Source organism: Callorhinchus milii, unplaced genomic scaffold, assembly GCF_018977255.1.
Source record: "Callorhinchus milii isolate IMCB2004 unplaced genomic scaffold, IMCB_Cmil_1.0 Scaffold22, whole genome shotgun sequence".
NCBI classification, from domain to species: Eukaryota; Metazoa; Chordata; class Chondrichthyes; order Chimaeriformes; family Callorhinchidae; genus Callorhinchus; species Callorhinchus milii.
In genome coordinates, this window is record NW_024704763.1 from 9,852,163 (window position 1) to 9,868,557 (window position 16,395).

The 16,395-nt window shown below is 47.9% G+C and overlaps 1 protein-coding gene across 2 annotated transcripts; it reads right to left on the reverse strand.

Annotated features, from left to right (window-relative positions):
* Nucleotides 1-3,282: 3,282 nt before the first annotated feature.
* On the reverse strand, nucleotides 3,283-15,114 carry snupn (snurportin 1; the record flags this gene model as incomplete). Of its 2 annotated transcripts, XM_042343075.1 has the most annotated exon segments (7): nucleotides 4,442-4,609; nucleotides 5,001-5,067; nucleotides 9,596-9,676; nucleotides 11,511-11,591; nucleotides 12,242-12,339; nucleotides 12,946-13,042; nucleotides 15,010-15,114. In XM_042343075.1, coding segments are annotated over 7 exon segments (621 nt in total), but the record flags the coding sequence as incomplete, so codon positions are not given.
* Nucleotides 15,115-16,395: the final 1,281 nt, after the last annotated feature.

Consider the following 16,395-nt stretch of genomic DNA (forward strand, 5'->3'; position numbering starts at 1 on the left):
GCGTTACTGATGACAAACTGGATTTTCTAACTGTACATGTGGTACATTTCTAACAGCATCATGTGGAAGGCAATGTGCTGATTCAGAGTTGGGTAAATTTTCTTGCCTGTTTGTTTCTGGGCTCAGCTGATTGCGGACATCGCTGCTGCCATGGTAGATGGAAGGGCCATTTCCTGGGGGCTGGGCTTTCATGTCCACATGATGAGGTGGCTGGGAAGGGAGCATTTTCTACAGTACAAGAAGGTCAAGAACTGATTCCCGAGTGTGACTGGAAACAAACTAATTAAGGATTGTTTTTTGGGATCAGTTTGTTCTCAGTCCAACTTGGCAAAAGGCAGTTCTTGATCCTGTCCTGGGAAATGAATAGCAAAAGTGAGTAATGAGAGGGGTGGGGAGTGTCCAGCAACCAATGGCCACAACATTATTAGGTTTGACGTCAACATTGTAAAGTAGGAGAACAGCCAAGAACACTCGAAAAAAGACAAATTTAAAGCAATTGAGAAAGATAAACTGGGTAGGAAGATAGAAGATCGGACAGTAATAATAACAATAATAATAATCCTTACATTTGATATAGCGCTTTTCACAAGTCCACAGATACTGTGCCTGACATCGAAAATGCTGTCAAATACCCAATTGAGTTTTTAAACCCTTTGTAACCTTGCGGTTGGTACGCCTCCACACAAACTCATACTACAGGTTGGATGCATAATCATGTTGTTGAGGAATCTGGATGCACCAAAGCTATGCAATGGCACAAGGTTGGTGGCAAACATGTTATGGAAGCAACTATTCTGACTGGTCAGTTCAAAGGGAAAGATGTATTAATCGTCATATCCCACTGCTCCCAAGTGACTGCCCGTTTGAGTTCAAAAGGTTCCAATTCCCTGTTCAAATGTGCTTTGCCATGTCAATTAACAAGGCACAGGGGCAGAGCTTAAAGGTTGTGGGCCATTTTTTGAATACACCTTGCTTTTTCCATGGACAATTCTATGTTGGCTGCTCACGTGTGGGTTCATCTCAAAACCTGTACATCAGGGCTGAAGAAGGAAAAACTGCAAATGTGGTCTACGCAGAAACCTTGCAATAAATCAAGTACTTGCCGGATCACACAGTAAACCCCTTTGGTTAGAATAGCTTGGATAAGGTCTTCTATCGTTGACGCAAACAAGCTCATCGCACATGTCTGGCAGTTTTGCTTCAGGTGTACGCACAGTGTTTATGGCATGTTTATGGTTTGTGAGTGGGTATCACTGAAATCTACATTCCATATTGGATCCTGGCAAGCGAAGCTGCAACAGGTAACCCTAGTCTGAAATAAAAACAAATTGTTGGGAACACTAAAGGTCATCGACCCGAAACATTAACTTACTGGATGCTGCCTGACCTGTTGAGTATTCCCAGTGACTTCTGTTTTTATTAATGAAACTGTTAACATTGGTAATAGCATGGTAACAGACATTTTGATAAGTATTGGCTGTTTCTCTTCATGGCTGTTTATGGGACTTTGTTGTTTGCAAATTGGCTGCAATATTCCACCACAAAAATAGAGTCAATCCTGTGAACCATTTAGAGACGTTCTCACAATGTGAAAAGCGCTCTATGAAAATGGAGGATTATTGTTAACCACACAGGAAAGTCCCCCTGACTCTGGGCAGTGAGCTAGCTATCCATGACCCACTGCACACGTAAAGGAAATGGAACAAATGTTCCCCTGCATTCTAGGAACATTCTGAACTGTACATTGACTTAATGTTGACCACATCCCCTCAGAGCTTAAGTCAGCAACTTGGTTAATGTCTCCCAATGTGTCTGAAACCCATCATTTTCCAAGTCACTTGAAACACATTTGGTTGCTTTATTCATTTTTTAAAGCAATATATATTTTTTCAAAAATAGAATATCCATAATAATAATCCTTATATTTGTCTTATCACATCTTCGAGATGTCTCAAAGCGCTTCACAGAATATGACTGTATATTTTGTGGGCGAAACGCAGCAGCCAATTGTGTACAGCAGCGTCCCACAAACAGCTGTGGATTAAATGACTTTTTTTAATTTATTTTTTGAAGGGATTATTACCCCCGGAAAAGTGATCCACCAATCAACTAACAAACGGGTTCCTACTTACTGCTGGTAAACAGAGGCGTGTGGAGTAAGGAAACTTTTCGCCCAACATTTCAGCCTGTCCTGCCCGGGAATCAAACCCAGGTCCTCTCGCTTGTGAGACAAATGCTCTAACCCCTGAGTTACAGGACGCTTATCTCACTTATCTCAAAAGAAACAATTCCCGCAACTCATTATTATCCCATTACAGGACACAACAGATCCAGCCCCTGTGGCGGGGTGGGGGGGCCCTGTGCACTCCACTTTGGTGGAGGGACCAATGTTTCCCCGTCTCGGGATTCTGCCACCCTTTGCACAGTGCAGTTACAAGTGGGGTCTTGTATCTCCCTCCCTGTTGCGCGCCCCCCCCCATGGACCATTTCCATCGTCCCTTCCGCTCCACCATCAGTGGCTATACCTTCAGCCACTACACCCTGAAACTCTGGGACTCTCCCTCAATCCTCCACCCTGCAAATTTTTCCTTTTTAAGTACCTATCCAATTCCCCTTTGAAAGTTATTATTGAATCTGTTTCCTCCACCCTTGGAAGCGCATTCCAAACCATAACAATTCTCTGTGTAAAAAAAGAGTCTCCTTGTATAGTCTCTGGTTCTTTTGCCAATTATCTTGAATCTATGTGCCCTGGTTACCGACCCACCGGCCAGTGGAAACAATTTCTCACGATCTACTCTATCAAAACCCCTCATAATTTTGACCACCTCTATTAAATCTCCCCTTAACCTTCTCTGCTCTGAGGAGAACAATCCCAGCTTCTCTAGTCTTGCCACATAACTAAAGTCCCTCATCGTTGGTGATCCGGTCACCTGACTTGCTCGTGTGATTGTCTTCAAAACAAACTGAGAGTTCCACATGTACCTGGCATCTCCACATGGAAATTTTCCTGTGTTTGGAATGGTAAGCACACCCTCTCCCTGGTTATCCTGTTTACCTAATTCTGAAGAGTATTAGGTGCAGGATGGCAAGAGTCAACTTACGCCTAATATCGTGTTACAGCATCACCTCAAAGGCTCCAGTTATCAGCCTGTGTGCTACAGGCCGCAGACTGCACTCTGCACTCTCCTCAGCAACTCAAAGCCAAAGATTGTAGATTAGGCTCACGGCATCGTCCCCACAGGAAATCCAGCAACAGAACAGAAACTCACTCACAACACAACAATCAGTCAAAATCGCAATTTATTCCACAGTTCAGGAGACCAGTGAACCTTCCTGTGTATAAACTCTCAGTTATACATCAGCATCAAACATGGGTTTGTGACAGAAACACAGGCTTCCCGGTGACATGCACAGTTGTAATTTCTCATGTCATTGGCTCTCAGTCAGGAGGTGGATGTTTAAGGAATGATTCTGGAAGGGCTTGTATATTTAAGATGCTGTGTAAAATCACTTCTGTTCAAAAAAAAAGCAGCCCTTGAATTCACCAAACTCAGAATGAAACTCAGTCTGGTTTCTATTTCTGGTGACGTGATACAATTCACCATGAACAATGCGGACAAATTGAGGGAACCAAAGATTATGGCTTGTTATAGCTGAAGCTTACAGTGTCCACATAAATCATCATCATTGACCTGGACTCAGCAGTTACTGGGAATTGATCAGAAAGGAACAATTCAATATATATTGAAGAGACCAATATCTGAGCTTTTCAATATTTCTCCCAAAGGCTGGTGCCCAGGGGCACAACCCCACTCACTGCTTTCCTCTATTCAAACAGGTCCCTCTCTTACATCTTTAACACAATAGAATACGCTTGTCCTCGTGCTCCTAATACAGTAACAATAATACAGTGGGGGGTACGAATCTCGAGAGGTTTGAGCTAAAATGGCTTTGATGTTGAAGGTAGCAAGACAGTGGCCTCCCCACATCATCCCACGATCCATCTATCCATTCTCTGGGCGCTTTGCTCCTTCCGTTTGGCCCCAAATGACATCCTGATCATCTGGACTCTTCCCATGAAGCAACAGCCAATGACGCAGAATTCAACACAAATTATAAAACAACACGATTTTATACAGAAACAGCGGGACAAGAAAAGGACACGGAGTTGGTTCTTTTTAACTCTACCTACATTCTTATTTTAAAAAAAAACGGTGCCACTGGCCCTCAAAGGCACTTTGTCCAAAATGTTCCTCCAGAGTCAGCTACAGAGGAGACCTCAGACTCAGCTCTCGGTTTTGCTGGCACATTCCATTTTAGAAGGCGAGGTTTCGGGCCGTTTGGGAGTGGAGAGATGCTCTAACTCGTACCGTCCCGAAGCCGGGGCCTTCTTTGCCCCCAGGCTGCCCTCCTCCTCCATCTGCTGCTTCTTTTGCTCAATGATTTGTTGCATTTGGGAGTTGGCGTACTCGGGTTTGGAGGTCAAAGCGACAGCAGGAACACTCATGGTTAGGATGTCAGCCACCATGTAAGGCTTCAGCCAGCCCACCAGCGGGGTGCTTCCCGGGGTGTAATGTGTCTGCGTGTGGTAAAACAGCAGCCCGTCCACCTGAAAAATACCAGCCAAGGAATCACACCTTTCTCAACACAGGATTTTACCTCTTACTCTCTATACACACAACAACAACTTTCATTTATATAGCAAGAAGTCCTGTAGCTCAGAGGTTAGAGCACTTGCCTCGCAAGCAAGAGACCTGGGTTCGATTCCCGCCTGTTAATTGATTGGCGGATCCCTTTTCCAGGGGTAATAATTCCTTCAAAAAAATGATAATTTGGTCACTCAATCCACGACTGTTTGTGGACACTTCTGTGCGCAATTTTGCCCACAAAACACAGTCACTACACTTTACAATATATTCTGAGAAGAACTTTGAGACGTCTGAATGATGTGATAAGGCGTTATATCAAATACAAAGATTATTATTATGAATATTAGTTACCTGCCCTTTCCCCCGGCTCAGCGTTTTGCAGTGTCAAGTGTTCTGGGGCTTCCCTGCGTGAGGGGCGCTATATAAATGCAGGTGGTGGTAGTTGTTACACTTCAGAATTCATAAACATCGGATGTAAAGTGCACTAGTATTGTGACATTTAAATTACAAATGATCGATAATCAAATATAAAGATTAATGTAAATATCACACTGAGGTACAAGGCCTCCTGTGGACTCTCTAATACAGGAAACTATCAAATGTTGGGTTCTGCTTTGACATTTGACCCTACAGTCCATTCCCATCCCTCATTCCCCACAAAACACAGTCACTGCACTTTACAGTAAATTCTGTGAAGTGCTTTAGGATGTCCTCCCTACGTGAAAGCAAATGCAAGGATTGTTGTTATTATTATTAATAATAGCTCGATGGGATATATTGAGTCAAAGCAAGCAGCGGGATAGATAGAGTTTCATTCTAAAGTTCTCTCTTTATTCAGGTATTCATGTCTATACATGCCTATGTTTTCCCCCTTTTGCCTACATTTCGCCCTCAAAATACAGTCAATTGACTTTGCAGTGTGTTTTGTGAAGCGCTTTGAGACATCTCGGAAGACATGATAAGGCGTTATACCACATACAAGGATTATTATTATTATTGATATCTTGTATTTCTGTAATCATAGAATCATAAAATTATACAGCACAGAAGGAGCCCATCATGTCTGACCCGGCTCTTTGAAAAGAGCTTTTCCGAATCAACTCTACTCCCTCACTGTCTCCCCATAGCCCTGATCAACCCCACTCCCCCGCGCTCTCCCCATAGCCCCGATCAACCCCACTCCCCCGCGCTCTCTCCCCATAGCCCTGAACAACCCCACTCCCCCGCGCTCTCCCCATAGCCCCGATCAACCCCACTCCCCCCACTCTCTCCCCATAGCCCTGATCAAACTTGTCCTCCCCAAATAATTATCTACTTCTCTCTTAAAAGCCGTTATGGAATCGGTTCCCACCGGCCTTTCAGGCAATGCATTCCAGATCCCAACAACTCACTGTGTGAAAACATTTCTCCTCACCTACGGGTGAGGGGGGGTTGGGGTGAGGGGGTGGGTAGGGGTGAGGGAAGGCAGAGAGGTGGGAGGGAGACCAAAGGCACGGCCGAAGAGAAGGGTCTTGAGACCGGCCTTGAAGGAGGTGAGGGAGGAAGCGAGGCCAAGGGACCGTGGATGGAGTTCCAGAGTGTGGGGGCAGAGAGGCTGAAAGTCCGGCCACCGATGGTAGGGTGGGGCGGGCGGGAGACATGGAGCAGCCGGAGACCGCTGAACGGAGGGAGTGGGCGGGTTGGTAGGGGGTCAGCAGGTCAGAGAGGTAGGACCGGGCAAGGCCATGGATGGCCTTAACGGTGAGGACGAGGATCTTGAATTCAATCCTCTGGGGGATGGGGAGTCAGTGGGGTCGGGCGAGGGTGGGAGTGATGGGGTCGGGCGAGGGTGGGAGTGATGGGGTCGGGCGAGGGTGGGAGTGATGGGGTCGGGCGAGGGTGGGAGTGATGGGGTCGGGCGAGGGCGGGAATGATGGGGTTGGAGGAGGGTGGGCGTGATGGGGTCTGGCAAGGGTGGGAGTGATGGTGGGAGTGATGGGGTCGGGAGACGGTAGGAGTGATGGGCTCGGGCGAGGGTCAGAGTGATCGGGTCGGGCGAGGGTGGGAGTGATGGGGTCGGGCGAGGGTGGGAGTGATGGGGTCGGGCGAGGGTGGAGTGATGGGGTCGGGCGAGGGTGGGAGTGATGGGGTCGGGCGAGGGTGGGAGTGATGGGGTCGGGCGAGGGTGGGAGTGATGGGGTCGGGCGAGGGTGGGAGTGATGGGGTCGGGCGGGGGTGGGAGTGATGGGGTCGGGCGAGGGTGGGGTGATGGGGTCGGGCGAGGGTGGGAGTGATGGGGTCGGGCGAGGGTGGGAGTGATGGGGTCGGGCGAGGGTGGGAGTGATGGGGTCGGGCGAGAGGGTGGGAGTGATGGGTCGGGGGGGGGGGAGTGATTGGGTCGGGCGAGGGTGGGAGTGATGGGGTCGGGCGAGGGTGGGAGTGATGGGGTCGGGCGAGGGTGGGAGTGATGGGGTCGGGCGAGGGTGGGAGTGATGGGGTCGGGCGAGGGGGAGTGATGGGGTCGGGCGAGGGTGGGAGTGATGGGGGGGGGGTGGGAGTGATGGGGGGGGGGGGGAGTGATGGGGTCCGGCGAGGGTGGGAGTGATGGGGTCGGGCGAGGGTGGGAGTGATGGGGTCGGGCGAGGGTGGGAGTGATGGGGTCGGGCGAGGGTGGGAGTGATGGGGTCGGGAGAGGGTGGGAGTGATGGGGTCGGGAGAGGGTGGGAGTGATGGGGTCGGGAGAGGGTGGGGTGATGGGGTCGGGCGAGGGTGGGAGTGATGGGGTCGGGCGAGGGTGGGAGTGATGGGGTCGGGCGAGGGTGGGTGTGATGGGGTCGGGCGAGGGTGGGGTGATGGGGTCGGGCGAGGGTGGGAGTGATGGGGTCGGGCGAGGGTGGGAGTGATGGGGTCGTGGGGGGTGGGAGTGATGGGTCGGGCGAGGGTGGAGTGATGGGGTCGGGCCAGGGTGGGAGTGATGGGGTCGGGCCAGGGTGGGAGTGATGGGGTCGGGCGAGGGTGGGAGAGATGGGGTCGGGCGAGGGTGGGAGTGATGGGGTCGCGGAGCCTGGTGCGTGAGAGTACACGAGCTGCAGAGTTTTGATGATCTGCAGAGTGTGAAGGGAAGAGTTGGGAAGGCCGATGAGGAGGGAGTTCCCATAATTGAGCCTTGAGGTAACGAATGTGTGGGTGAGGGTTTGGGGGCCTGAGGGGTGAGGCAGCGGCGGAGTCTGGGGGATGGGGAGTCAGTGGGGTCGGGCGAGGGTGGGAGTGATGGGGTCGGGCGAGGGTGGGAGTGATGGGGTCGGGCGAGGGTGGGAGTGATGGGGTCGGGCGAGGGTGGGAGTGATGGGGTCGGGCGAGGGTGGGAGTGATGGGGTCGGGCGAGGGTGGGAGTGATGGGGTCGGGCCAGGGTGGGAGTGATGGGGTCGGATGAGGGTGGGAGTGATGGGGTCGGGAGAGGGTGGGAGTGATGGGTCAGGCGAGGGTGGGAGTGATGGGGTCGGGCGAGGGTGGGAGTGATGGGGTCAGGCGAGGGTGGGAGTGATGGGGTCGGGCGAGGGTGGGAGTGATGGGGTCGGGCGAGGTGGGTGTGATGGGGTCGGGCGAGGGTGGGAGTGATGGGTCGGGTGAGGGCGGGAGTGATGGGGTCGGCGAGGGTGGGAGTGATGGGTCGGGCGAGGTGGGAGTGATGGGGTCGGGCCAGGGTGGGAGCCGACGGGGGTCGGGCCAGGGTGGGAGCTGATGGGGGTCGGGCGAGGGTGGGAGAGATGGGGTCGGGCGAGGGTGGGAGTGATGGGGTCGCGGAGCCTGGTGCGTGAGAGTACACGAGCTGCAGAGTTTTGATGATCTGCAGAGTGTGAAGGGAAGAGTTGGGAAGGCCGATGAGGAGGGAGTTCCCATAATTGAGCCTTGAGGTAACGAATGTGTGGGTGAGGGTTTGGGGGCCTGAGGGGTGAGGCAGCGGCGGAGTCTGGCAATGTTGTGGAGGTGGTGGTAGGCAGTGCTGGTCATGGCGCGGATGTGGGGGAGAAAGGACAGTTCAGGATCAAACAGGACACCCAGGTTCCTGACTGGCTTAGTGAGGTGGAGTGTGCCTCCGGGGAGGCTGATTCTGCCAGCGCCTGAGGTAAGGGGGGCAAGGACATCGAGGGTGGTGGAGAGGGTGCTGTGGAGAAGAGTGAGTGTAGCGAATGGGTTGTTGCGAGAGGTGGGCCAGAGGGGGAGGAGATCAGAGGATTCCAGAGCAGCAGAGAGGGATTGTGGGGAGAGCTTCTTCCATGGGCGGTAGAAGATGTTGGTAGGTTTGGAGGCAGTGGGGAGAGGGACATAGTAGTTGAGGGAGATGAAATGGTGGTCAGAGATGGTCTTTTCAGTGATGGTGACATCAAAGACGCTGAGGCCCCGGGTGATCACCAGGTCGAGCGGGTGACCGTGGGTGTGAGTAGCAGAGTGGATGTGGAGGGAGAGGTTGAGAGAGGAGAGGAAGAGAAGTCTGAGGAGATGGAGCAGGAGGGGGTGAAGTGGAGGTTGAAGTCACATAATTTTGAAAACTTCTGTTAAGTCTCCTCTTAACCTTCTCTGCTCCAAGGAGAATAATCCCGGCTTCTCTGAGCGCAGTCTCGAGCTGAGGCCTAACCGGTGTTTATAAAGGTTCATCATAACTTCCTGACTTGTGTATTCTATGCCCCTATTTATAAAGCCCAGTATCCCGGATGCATTATTAACAGCTCTATCTGCCTGTCCGGCCACCATCAAAGATTCACCGCCACTCTCTGCTTTCTGCCTCCATGCTGTCACTATCCCTTTAATATCATGGGCTTCTATTTGCTTACAAGTCTCTCATGTGACATCTTATCAAACGCCTTTTGAAAATCCAATCCATATAAACTACATAAACTATTAGTCAAGCTGCTAATCAAACCAAAATACACTGGGTATCAAATGAATTGCTTCAAAACGATTTTACCTCAAATGGATAATCTGCAGCCAAAATCTGGTAAATAGCTTCTGGTGCACACGGGGAACTCTGCAAACCCACAAAGCGGAACTGGAGAGAGGAAGGAAGAGATTCATTCCATTAATCCAACACTGAACACGTCTGACAGCAGCACTCTGCTGGTACAGAGGGAGGGAGGGCCCTCTCTACAGGCTTGCAAGCCAGAAATTCCCGTGAAGAGCCAATTTAACAGCAGACTGGATCCTCTATCTTCAAAACTAAAAGCGAAAATGTTATAGTTTAATACTCAATGAATAACATCTGAGACTGAGGAGTGTCAGGCAGGGGGTCCTCAGTAACACTCCTCAGGACAGTCACTAATCCTCCAGTTAACTTGGCTACGTGACTCCAGACTCCTCTTTGAGGATGTAACACGTGGAAGACAGCCAGGAACCAAACATGTTGCTCTTCGGCACTTGCGTGTTTAAAAGCCAGAGAAACATTTCTCACAGATCCAGAGGACAAAATGTTCCTCTCCTTCTCCCTCCCCCTGGGTTTCCTTCTTCCTCACCGTCTATCTGCAGGACGTCGCTGGTAGAAACGTAGGGACATAGAAACAGGAGGAGGCCATTCAGATCTTCGAGTCCGTTCCGCCATTCTATAAGATCATGGCTGATCTCCAAAAATATAATAATGATAATAATTTGATCACTCAATCCATGACTGTTTGTGGGACGCTGCTGCACGCAATTGGCTGCTGTGTTTTGCCCACAAAATATACAGTCAATTCACTTTACAGTATATTCTGTGAAGCGCTTTGAGACGTCTCGACGTGATAAGGCGCTGTATCAAATGCAAGGATTATTATTAATTATTATTAGTATTATTATATAGCGGGCGGGTGGCCAGCCAGCACTACCCTGTGTAGGTGTTTGAGTGTCACATCTATGTGCAAATCACCCTCTGTACCTTCACATCAATCTTGGCAGCCAGAGAAATGCAGCACTGTGAACACTGAGCAGCGATTCCTCCCACTCAGCTCCTGTTAACCCGGCAAACCAAAACCCTAACTGGTAGGGCTCTCTTTCATTTCTAAGAGAAATCAGAGAACAGCGCCTGAACCAAAGCTGCAGCTGGTGACTGACGGGAATCTGAGAGCTGAAACAGAATCTCTCATAATCTCAGAACCAGACCAAGCGATTACTACCTGTTATGAAATAAGAGAAAGAGAAACGTTTTTGCAAAATGCTAAATATGCCATTCAACACCAGAAACAATCAAAATATCTGAATAACAATGAATCATAATACCCACCGGACAATCTTTAACACTTTGATATTGATGTTAAGACTAACTGGTATGAACATCAACAGCAAATGTGATATCAAGAGGTAACGTAACATCACAATAATCTGGGACTCACACGTACATACAGATAGAACAGTAATCTGTAATAAACCTGATATCATCATAGAAAACAGCTAGATTGCAGACAATTGCCGTACAGCAACGTCCCACAAACAGCAGTGAAGTGAGTGACCAAATTTTTTTTAAACGTTGGCGAGGACATCAGGGAAGCACCCTTCTCTTTTCAAATGGTGTCCACCTGAACAAGCAGAGAGGACCTCGGTCTAACATCTCACCTGCAGGGCAGCAACTCCCACAAGGCAATGGACTCCTAGCGCTGCACTGGAGTGTCATCTTAGACTATGTGAGTTCAAAACCCAACGTGGGGCTTGAACCCAAAATCTTCTGACTCACAGATGAGAGCGCTATAAACTGAGCTAAACACAGTATAAAGTATATACACTGTAGTTTTGAGATGCAAGGACTATTATTTATATGACCTTACATTAGATCAGCGTGTGATTCACCTCTGGGTAATAGACCATCTATTTCAACCAAACCATTACCACAAGAAAGCAAACGGTTGGCAAACACTCACTGGATTGACAGTCGCTATCTCAGACAGCTTCTCCCCCTCCTCCTGCAGTTTGGATTGAAGCCAGAAAAAGCGGAAATCTGTCTGGTTTTAAACAAAAAGAAAAATTCAATATTTTTTCTCCCATACATAACTGTTTGATAAACCCATTAATGTCAATTCTTTGCACTTTAGTCATTTGTTTGATCTTTTATTGTTGTCTCCCCATGACCTCTGGGAAACCAGCCTCACTGAATGAGGAGAGTTTAATCCTCACATTAAATAAAACACTGAAGATCTCTCACACATTTGGCATCTTACAAATAAACTGAACAGAACAATAGATGTGCTTTCATAAGAATGATCTTTGAGAATGAGGTCGCAAAGGGAATCTGCAAAGGTTTCGCTAGTTAAACTCCAACAGTACACTCTGGGGTCCCCAAGCCTTGGCTCTTGCCAACAGGTACCTAATACTCTCTGGAATACTCTCTGAAATTAGGCAAGTAGGATGTGTCCCTCTGGGGAGAGCACACATTCCATCCCAGACCCAGGGACATTTCCATACACAAGATTTGGTTAATCTTCAGTATGGTGATGAGTTTCTGTACATGTCTACATTCAGTTGACCAAAACAAATCTTTCTACAATATCTATCTATCCTGTGACTGCAGAATAAGGAGATAAACAACAGGAAGGAAAGTTAATGATCAAGGTATTGATGTCTGGCAAATATTGTATTTCACCTTCATACACACCTGGCAGTCATAGACTGGGTGACCTCTCCAGCACATCACATCCAAGACAAAAAAGGTTCTGTTCACTTCATTGTAAATACAGTCCAGAATTGTGTAATCTGTAAAAGGAAATTCAAGAGACTAAGTCAGCCCACGATTAACCATTAGGGTCATTGAAGTGAAGAGATGTGGGAACGGAAATTAAATTGGAACCTGTATAGTGTAACCCACCACCTGGCTCCCCGGGAAGCACTGACCACAGCATCTTATTAAAGTCAAACAGAACTTCATAATGAAACTCTCTCTAGCCCACTGCTTGCTTTGACTCAATGCATCCATCGAGTTATTAATAATAATCCTTGCATTTGATATAGTACCTTATCACATCTTCGAGACGTCTCAAAGTGCTTCACAGGATACACTGTAAAACGAATTGACCGTAAATTTTGTGGGTGAAATGCGCCGGCCAATTGCACACAGCAGGGTCCCACAAACAGTCATGGATTGAGTGACCAACTTATTTTTTTTGACGGGATTATTATCCCTGGAAAAGCGATCTGCCAATCGACTAACAATCCTACTTACTGCTGGGTAATCAGAGGCGTGTGGAGTAAGGAAACTTGTCCAATATTTCGTCCTGCCTGGGAATGAAACCCAAGTCCTCTCAAATGCGAGGTGAGTGCTCTAACCACTAAGATACAGGACTGTGTTTGCCGTGAGCTTACCTTTGCCTGCGGCAGAGTTCTGTCGGTTTCCCCCAGGGAGCTGAGACGGGAAGCGATTCACACAGAAGCCGCTCTTTGTGTAGGCCGCTGTGCTTCCCTGGTCACAGAGGGCAAAACCCTGTCAACATACCAACCAACCAACCAAACCACCCACCAAACCACCCTCCCCAGCACTCCCTACACTAACTACACAGTAACCTGCTTCTAAAGGGTGACCAAAAAGTAATGATACCATTACAGTGTCTAATAAATTTCTTACAGAAATGATAATTATATATTTTAAAATGTTTAAATAATAGGGTAGCTATCACAACTTTTTGATCACCCTGTATTACTGTACAAAGCAGCTGATAGACCAGGACACAATACCACGCATTCAGGTTAGTTTTACTGATATACTTGCCTCCTGTCTCCATCAGTCACTCTGACTAAAGAAAACATCCAGACTGTTTCACACAATCAGCACGTTTATACCATCCCATCTGACCCCCTCCTTCACTTCAGATAATCCCATTTAAGTCACACTAACTTTACCCAATTTCCCTTCACAATAATTTTACAGTAAGGCCCTCTCATGCACATTATCTCCTACGTGTTATCTTGTACTGAACAGTAGAAACAGAGGACATGGCCTGCGATTGAAGGGTGTAAATTCAGAACAAATCTGGGGAAACACTACTTCAGTAAGAAAGTAGTAAACGTATGGATAGATTTCTGCTAGAAAATATTATCTGGGGATACAGTATATAGTTTGCGACATGACATGTCAAGCAACTGCCAGGATAGTGGAAGGCAAACTAGATGGATCTTGGTCTTCTTTCACCAGCAAATTCTTAAGTTCTTATATTCTTCTCCAGGAGCTGGCCTACACTGACTAACCCTAGCCATTAAATGCTAAATCATTAAATGACGAATTATTGAACCCTGATAAATGTCCCACAAACTCGCAGGTTTTCTAAAGCCCCATAAAACTAAGTCTCTCTGAAAGGAATCCCAAACTTGAATGGGAAATAAAACCTAGATTTTATCCCCCCCCCCCAACTTTTCAATATTAAAGAGTCCGACATTCATAGAATAGTAGAACATTACAGCACAGAAGGAGGCCATTCGGCCCATTGTGCCTGTGCCGGCTGTTTGGAAGAGCGACCCAATCAGTCCCACTTCCCCGCACCTTCCCTAAATCCTTGTAAATTTTTCCTCTTCAAGATCCTATCCAATTCCCTTTTGAAAGTTGGCATTGAATCTGTTTCCATTCTTTCAAGAGCCCAAAGTAAATCATAAACAGCTCCAGCACCCAGAGGTACCAGAAACACAAGACATGTGGGATTGTCACCCACAATTTTGAAGCCTAATCCTAACCCAAATGCTACAATGAGGATATCTACACCTAAAATTACAATTAATAATAATCCTTGCATTTCAAACTGCGTCTTTCACAAGTGTCAGGAAGACGTCTTAAAGTGCTTCACAGGGTATAATCTGTGAAGGTTAATGCCTACAATTAGCTTTTAGAGTTTACCCTTTCTGGTGTAGATTAAATACCTTTCTTTCCACTTCCTTCTGCCCTCTCTTCAATTATAACAGTCCAATTCCACCATCTCAGCCAGCTAGCCTGTCACTGGGCTCTGATCCAGGATTCTTTGAAACACAAAGCTGTGTTGCTGCTCTTCTCTGCAGGACTCATATTGAGAAGCGGGTTTAGTTTGTTTGTTTTTCTAATGTAGTAATTTCAGGGAATATCAAGCCTCATTTATTGGTTCTACAAATTCATACCAGCAAACGTCACCAGTGTAAATCAGCAGCAACAACAACTTGCATTTACACAGTTAACGTGGAGCAGCGTCCCAGAGCACTTGACAGCACAACGCCGAGTTGGGGGGAGGTGACCGTAAGCACGGTCGAAGAGGAAGCTCTTTAGGCGCGACATGAAGATGGGAAAGGAAGGGGCAGTGCGGGGCATGAAGCAGCTGCTGGTACTGGCTGACCTTGGGAACCCATGGCTGAGATGTTAAGAGCCTCACAGGGCTGCTGACTCACGTCAGTCCACGGGTTGTCACTACCTACTTTGGAAGCTACGATGAGACAGCGTTTTCCAGTGGGACAGACCACGAGGAGCCACTGCTCGGCCAGGTCACTGGGCACGTCCACCAGCCATTCCGAGAGCATCAACTGGAAGAGACACAAACACACACACAGTTACACAAAGCAGAGACACAAACATACACGCTCCCGACACAGTGAAGCCCTCCTCCTGTTTCCTCTACTAAAATCCTGTGCTTTTTTAAAAAAAATGGAATATAAAGTGAAACTTTTTCCCTACAGACAGGACAATGAGAAAATAATTGTTACATTCAGTACAGCATCTTTCACGCCATCCTAAAGCACTTCACAGGATTTACTGTACTGCAAAGTGCAGTGACTGTGTTTTTATGGGCAAACACGGCAGCCGATTTGCGAACAGCAACGTCCCTGGCAAATAGCCATAAAGTGAATGACAGTTTTATTAAAATCAAAGAGAGGTGATGGGACATTGCCTCGATTCAATCTAATGAAGAGGAGACGAGAAATGAAAGGGGTCGAGGGCAGCACTGCTGGGCTCGATTTGTTTATCAGAGCTGCCCGTGTGAGCCAGAGTAGAGCACACACTGTCGGAATATCAAAGAGGTGAGAAAACATCTCACCAGCAATGAAGCAACTGTGAGGTCAGTGTTAACAGACTGCTCAACCCTCCCACCCCCTGAGCTTTGAGGACTGGTATATTAAGATGCCTCAAAGTGCCCCACAGTAATTGCTCTCAAACTCAGTCGTTGTTTTATGGGCAAATACAGATCTGTACGGTTCCACAAACACACACACGAGCTGAACAATCAACCAATCTGGAGGACTATTGGCTGGGAACCCGAGGAGCAACTCATTTTAAATCACGTCATACTTACAGTAATCCAGGCCTACGGTAAAAAAACTTAAAAGAACTTGGGGAGTAAATTCATTGCCTCAGAAAGATTGCATACAATTGTGACACCAGTGAATCTGATACACGTGACATTGACCAATGCAACTGTATATAGCAAATAATGTGTAGACTGATGCTCTGGCACATTACTAGGAGAATGCTATCCTGTGTGTGAGAGTGTATGTGTGTGTGGGGCGGGGAGAACCCACTGGACACTACAACACCGGCCTGTGGCTGCCGAGAGCTTTTGTGGCATTGCCCACATTGCTGTTCGTAACCTAATAAATCCCCTTAATCCCATTTTGGCTCTGATTGATTCATCTCCAGATCTGTGTTCATCGTAGATCAGAATCATAGAATTATACAGCACAAAAAGAGGCCATTTGGCCCATCGTGTCTGACCCGGCTCTTTGAAAAGAGCTTTGAAATCAACGCACTCCCCCGCTCTCTCCCCATAGCCCTGATCAACCCCACTCCCCCACTCTCCCCCCATAGCT